The sequence below is a fragment of the Lepus europaeus genome, chromosome 2, assembly GCF_033115175.1.
Source record: "Lepus europaeus isolate LE1 chromosome 2, mLepTim1.pri, whole genome shotgun sequence".
Taxonomy (NCBI): domain Eukaryota; kingdom Metazoa; phylum Chordata; class Mammalia; order Lagomorpha; family Leporidae; genus Lepus; species Lepus europaeus.
The window spans coordinates 147,561,806-147,568,662 of record NC_084828.1 but is presented as its reverse complement, the minus strand read 5'-3'; the positions used below and the strand labels follow the sequence as shown (position 1 = coordinate 147,568,662).

General features: G+C 45.3%; 1 protein-coding gene across 2 annotated transcripts in view; it reads right to left on the bottom strand.

Annotated features, from left to right (window-relative positions):
• Window positions 1–265: 265 nt before the first annotated feature.
• The window catches only part of RYK (receptor like tyrosine kinase), a 101,972-nt gene continuing 95,380 nt past the window's right edge, over window positions 266–6,857 (bottom strand). For both annotated transcript variants that reach the window (XM_062214558.1, XM_062214564.1), the window contains exons 14-15: window positions 2,577–2,713; window positions 266–1,337 (exon numbers count right to left, since the gene is read on the bottom strand). In XM_062214558.1, the coding sequence (XP_062070542.1) occupies window positions 1,226–1,337; window positions 2,577–2,713 (249 nt within the window). In that variant the 3' untranslated portion in view covers window positions 266–1,225. The remainder of the gene's footprint in view (window positions 1,338–2,576; window positions 2,714–6,857) is intronic.

Sequence of the window (6,857 nt, the reverse complement as noted above, 5' to 3'; positions counted from 1 at the left end):
CGGCAGCACCGCAGGCCCCTCAGCGGTGCTCGGGCATCCACACTGGAGCACACACACCCAGCGCTCCCTCACTGGCTCTGGAGAAACGCGTTAGGGCTCTCCACGCTTCCTTGAAACCACAACGCCACACTGCGTTAGAGCCTGGAAGCTGGACAAAGCCCACTGCAGCCAGGTCGGGACTCTGCAGCCTGAGTGCAACGCTCAGGAAATCAGGCACGAAGCTGTCAAAGGCCTCCCAGACAGAACCAACCATTCAACACTGTCGTAATATAAAACAAATTCTTTAATTTTTCAGGTGTTTTAAAAAAGTGTTATACTTAAGCCAGCCTTGAAGATAAGCACAAAATGTACCAGTTTACATTAAAAAAACAAAACAAAACAAAAAACAAACACCACAACTCCAGCACCCGCTCTGTGCATAGCACTGTTCCAGGTGCAATAAAGGGACTCTTCAGCTGAGACGCGTGATTTCACTTTCTGGACCTGTGTCATCTGCTTCGCCAGAGAGTGAAAATAAATAAAATTGCTGTGTCTTACTCCTGATCTGCCCCGACCCTGGCTCACAGCAAAGCGCACTTCCGCCAAGGGGAAAACGCAGTGGACTCAGCTCCCACTTCCCCACCACAGAACAAAAAAGAAACGATTCTCCACGAAAGGGCAGTTTCTCACAAGCACGAAAAATGTTGTTGTTTTTCCCTCCCCCTGTTTTTCTCTCTTTCTCCCTCCAATAGTGCCTTTGCTTGTACAAGGCAAACCACACATCTTTTTATTCTGTTTTTCCTCTAAGAAAAGTATTGCATCTTGAAGACAAACCATTTCCAAGAACAGTGATAAAAAACAGTATTAAAAAACATTTTAAAGGAGAGTCACCTACATTACCTTGATCAAGTTAAAAAAATAGCAGTTGGCACTAAGATAGCTATTCCAAATATCCGCGTCTAAACAATTTTAAAAACTGTTTATTTTGAAAGAATGTACTAATCCAAAGTAACTATGTTTTCAAAAAATTTGGCCAAAAAATTTACAAAACCCCTTTCAGTTCAACCTAATAAAAGACGTATCTAAAAATACTCCACATTAAGTCTGTCTTAGAAAGTTCAGATTCTAAAGCGTTCCAAAGGCACAGTGTTCTGGAAGACGGGGGTGCTTCTGCCAGCGTTGCATCCTACATCACGCGTCCGTGATGGGATCCCGGCGAGCCCCCGCTGTGGGGCTCAGAGAGGAGTCACACGTAGGCTCCCAAGGCTGCGTGGAACTCCGTGAGGCACTGCACCAGCTGCTGGAACTTGGGCCTCTCCTCTGGATCTAAGGCCCAGCAACAGGCCATCACAGCAAACCTGCAGAGCGACAGCGATGGGAATCAGTGGGTAACAGACAACACAGTACTTGCCTAGCCTGCTGGTTAACGCCCTCTGTCTGATGTGGGCATGCAGAGGATGCTATATGAAAACTGTCCAGTTTTACTATCTGTTGTCAGTTCCATGATTTAAAAAAAAGCTAAAATAACTTCTCTGCATAGGTGTGAACTTTAGTGTTTCCTGAGAGCAAATCAAAATATTTCAGCAAACACAGAGACTTCATGGAAACACCTGGGACACAGTCAAGCTGCAGTTCTGAGAGACGGGGTGTGGGGGAGGAGGAAATTTTATCTAAGCTCCAAGCACGCTGGACAAAGAGTCAAATCAGTGCCGTAGTTTAGAAGCCCAGGGTTCTGGAACTGAGAACACGCTCATCGTGTGCACCCTGGCACCCCTGAAGAGCCTCCTGCCCACCACTTTTCATTACATGGAGGGATTGACTATGTGATGGAAGCAATCACCTCACTCACCAGCCCAGAACATCTTCCTTAAGGCAAGGCCAGATGATCAAAAAGGCTTGGTTTAAAAAAAAAATACTTGGCCGGCGCCGTGGCTCAACAGGCTAATCCTCCGCCTTGCGGCGCTGGCACACCGGGTTCTAGTCCCGGTCGGGGCGCTGGATTCTGTCCCTGTTGCCCCTCTTCCAGGCCAGCTCTCTGCTGTGGCCAGGGAGTGCAGTGGAGGATGGCCCAAGTGCTTGGGCCCTGCACCCCATGGGAGACCAGGAGAAGCACCTGGCTCCTGCCATCAGATCAGCACGGTGTGCTGGCCACAGCGCCATTGGAGGGTGAACCAACGGCAAGAGGAAGACCTTTCTCTCTGTCTCTCTCACTGTCCACTCTGCCTGTCCAAAAAAAAAAAAAAAAAAAAAATACTACATCCATGTCAACTTTATAATCCAAAGTCAGGTACTCGCTCTTCACAGAGTAAGCGACATGGCACTCAGTCAGGTGTCTCACTGTGCACACCAGTCTCTCAGCTTAATCTGCAGTGCTTAGTTTACACTCTACAAATGGAAGTGCAACAAGTCCTAACGTCAAATGCATGGAAACACACAAATCTGCCTGACTCTGCTTCTCTACAAGAGCCTAATTCAAGTTCAAAGAGCCCTTAGTCTCAAAAGGGAAGGCTTCAGATGAATATGGAAACCTGCTCTTTTTCTTCTATCCCACAACAGTAATCAGAATGACACTGCGCCTTCCGGCTCAGAACACTCACAGTTCATCGGGACAGTTGATGGGCTGGGCTATCCGGTAACCATCTTTCAGGTACGCAGCCATCTCAAAGGGGTCGATGTCCACGTAGGGCGTCTGGCCCAGAGTCATGAGCTCCCACAGCGTCACTCCAAAGGCCCACTAGGAAAGGAGCAGCAGCACAATCAGGGGACAGTTGCAGCAGCTGTCAGGGTGCTGCTTCTGGATGAAAACAGCTGCTCATGTGACTCTTAAGGGAAGCAGAGGACCACAGGAAGTCTTACCACACTCATTCCTCTTGCTCGGAGGGAAGACAGTACCTCATGAATTCCCCTGGATATTAGAAATGCATCTTCTAAGTATTAGAGATATTACAAGAGTTTTTTTTTTTCTTTTTTACTACTGACTACAAGCTGTAGCACCCCAAACCATGAATTACATCTAAGACTTTCCTAATATGAAAGTTTGTAAGTTTAAATATTATGGCCAACCTGTAGAGTTGAGAAGTAGAAAATGAACATAACTTTAGCCTAAGTTTGGCAAAGAGCATCCTGAGCAAGTGTGACATGAAAATTATGTAAAAGGTAAGACAGTGGGAATTTTTACTAAATTTATATTAACCTATTAAAGTATCCAGGAAAACAGCTGCCCACCTTGCCTAAGTAATAATCAGATTTATCAGGAAGCAGCCTGGGGACCGCTGCTAGTGGCAGCCACGGTGAGCTCTGGTCAGGGCTCCCCTCCGCGGCCCAGCCCTGGGTGTACTGCGGCTCCCAGAGGGCAGGCAGTGTGTCTGTAAGAGCTGCTGCCAGGGGGAGGTGACTACTGCACGGTCACGTGCGACCCTGAGGTCAGAGCAACCGGGGCTGGGTGGGGAGCCGCCGGCGTGCCACGGTACCCTGTTTATGAGTGGCTCTAAGTCCAGGCATTCTGAACCCTTTACTGCATTTAATTTTCACAACAAACCTTGGGGAACCACTGGTGACTTGACTTTACAGAAAGAGGAAACTTTCCTACAAATACATTTTTTAATGAATCAAAGAGAAAAAACGGAGGGGGGGGGGGCATGTCCAACCAAACACAAGTCAAATACACCTGCTTACAAAACCTAAGCATATTCGGATCAGCGAGATGCGCTGGCCGCAGCGGCCATTGGAGGGTGAACCAATGGCAAAAAGGAAGACCTTTCTCTCTGTCTCTCTCTCTCACTATCCACTCTGCCTGTAAAAAAAAAAAAAAAAAAAAAAAGAAAGAAAGAAAGAAAGAAAAAAAAAACCTAAGCATAGTGCATTCACTTTTAGGTGAGCCAATCCAAAGTCAAGAGCATTTTCCAGGTCTCCTACATGGGTGCAGGATGCCAGTGCAACGGCCAGGTCTTTAACCTGCAGCGCCACAGTGCTGGCCCCGCAGGTCTATCTTAAGACCTCACTCTGTGTAAGTCCTAACACCGATAATGATTAGTAAACATAATGCTGGATTTTGGAGCAGTGTCCAATTTCCACAGAGAAGCAGTTTATTACACAGATGGACAGGGCCCAAAGATGTGAAACGGGCTGGCAGGGCATTGCCCTCCCTTCTTTCGAGATGACACAGGCCTGTTCTTGTGCACTGATCACAGAACTGTGGGAAGGGTTAATTAAATAGGAATTATAGCATACATTATATATTTATAATTAATTATAACATATTGTATTACATACTTTATAATAGATAATTAAAATTACTTCTCTCACATTTATGTCCACATTATTACCACTAACAAGTCACCTAAGGTTCTCACATTACATATCACAAAAACACTAAAAAGCACCATGAAATGAAGAACAATCAAGCCAAAGGGTACGCTGCAGTTGCACTTCCTTAAAATCCAGCGAAAGTGATAAACTGCGTGCTGGCAACCAACTCTTAAAAAAGAATCAAGACCAAATGGCACGAGGATGATTTGTGGAAAACTTGCTCTCTCAAGTCTTCTGATAAGTAAACCATTCAAAGGGTAGAGAGGCTTATTCTATAATTTCCTTCTGTTTGACGCAGTTGGGGAGGGGCAGTAAGAAGGTCAAGTTGTTGTTTTTCCCAGGGTTTCATGGAGGACTGTGGCCATGTCCACTTACAGAACACTTTAGAGAAGAGTGTTCTATTCGTCTCACTTCTTTCCCCCTAACTTGTGTTATTTTTTAGCTTTTTAGGACATAATTTTTTTTACCAAAAATGTATATGGATGTGGCTTGTCAAAGAGTTACATTAATTTAAATTTATTTTTGTCTTTTAGATATAAACTGGTATCTTGGGGTGGGACCAACGTGCCTTTCTGCCCAGCTGTGGGAGGTGACACTGTCACCCTAATGGGCCCAGAAGGCAGAGTACTGAGCCAAGGAGAAGTACCTGAGATTTAACACTGTCTGCCCTGTCTTCTTTCCAATCTCTCCCTTCGGGGATGGGCATGTCTGTCAGGTATCCATTCTACACCTGTATTTGGAAGCACATAACTTGTGCAGTTTCACAGGCTCAGGGCTGGAGGGGAAGTTACCTCAGGAGAAACCGTACCTCGAGGCTCACCCTGATCACAGAGGATCACTAGAGAAGACTTTAGATTTTTGACTCTAAAGTGAAGCCAGAGTAAATTTAGACATGTAGGGCCGTTGGGTTGGAATGAATGTATTTTGCTTGTGAGATGAATTCAGGGAGGCCGGTGGTGGGATGTGATGGACTGAAGGTTTGTGTGCCTCCCCCGCCCCCATATACCTATGCTCAAATCCTAAACCCAATGCAATGGTATTAGGAGTTGGGACCTTTGGAAGTGATTAGGTCAGGAGGGTGGTACCATCATTGGTAGGATTTGTGCCCCTGAGACAGAAACCATCAGAAAGCTCTCGGACTCCTCACACCGTGGGAGACGCAGAGATCACCGTTTACGAATGAAGGGGGAGACCCTCATTAGACACGAAGTCTGCTGATGCCTTAATCTTGGACTGGTAAGACTCGAGAAACGTGAGAACGAATGCTTGCTGCTCCACCTGTCAACTCATGGTAGTTTATCACAGCAGCCTGAAGGGGTGATGACACTATCCCAACCTCAAAATCAGCAAGCTTTAAGCCCACAGTGTCACACATGGCTGAGAAATGACCACTTCTGCTATGAACCTGTCCAAGGACCTGTGATCAGGAAAGAGAAGCCAACACTGGGTGTCTCCTGCCCCGCCCCCCCACCCACCCACCCCCGATCTGTTATTGAGGGCGCTTTTCTCCACTGTACCAGACTTTGCTCGGCCAGAACACGAGGGCCATGGAAGGGGAATATTAACTAGAATGATAAAGACAAAGCTCTAAAGGAACAGAAAGGACAGGAATGTTCCTAAGACCCCATGAGTAAAATAGCTCAAGGGACAGACAAGAGAGAAAACATATCCAGGGCCACAAGACAGCAACTGCTCACTTCTTGAAACTACATTAACTATTCCTGCAGTAGCTCCATGTATACCTCATTCCAAAGAAATATTAGAATAATTAAAAGAACATTACTAACGTTAAATTGGAAATTGCATAGAAAATTAATTAATTTTTTAAAAATATATCATGTAGGATCTCTGTCTTTATGTGCTGTACAGTGTTATTTAATGCTATAACTAGTACTCCAACAGTATTTTTTCACTTTGTGTTGCTATGTGAGGGCAAACTGTTGAAATCTTTACTTAATATATACTAAACTGATCTTCTGTATATAAAGAAAATTGAAAATGAATCTTGATGTGAATGGAAGGGGAGAGGGAGCAGGAAAGGGGAGGGTTGCGGGTGGGAGGGAAGTTATGGGGGGGGAAGCCACTGTAATCCATAAGCTGTACTTTGGAAATTTATATTCATTAAATAAAAGTTAAAAAAAAAAGAAAAAATTACTTACAATAGAAAACTTCTACAATATTTAAAACTGTATGTTAATTAAATTGTGAAGCTATAAAAAAAAAAAAAAGAACATTACTAACTAAAATTAGACTATGTCTTTTTAAAAAAGAAGTTTGGGGGCTGGCACTGTGGCACAGCGGGTTAAAGCCCTGGCCTGAAGTGCCGGCATCCCATATGGGAGATGGTTCTAGTCCCGGCTGCTCCTCTTCTGATCCAGCTATCTGCTATGGCCTGGGAAAGCAGTAGAAGATGGCCCAAGTCCTTGGGCCCTGCACCTACGTGGGAGACCTGGAAGAAGTTCCTGGCTCCTGGCTTCAGTTGGGCATAGCTCCAGCCATTGTGGCCATCTGGGGAGTGAACCAGCAGATGGAACACTCCTCTCTCTCTCTGTAACTCTTTCAAATAAATA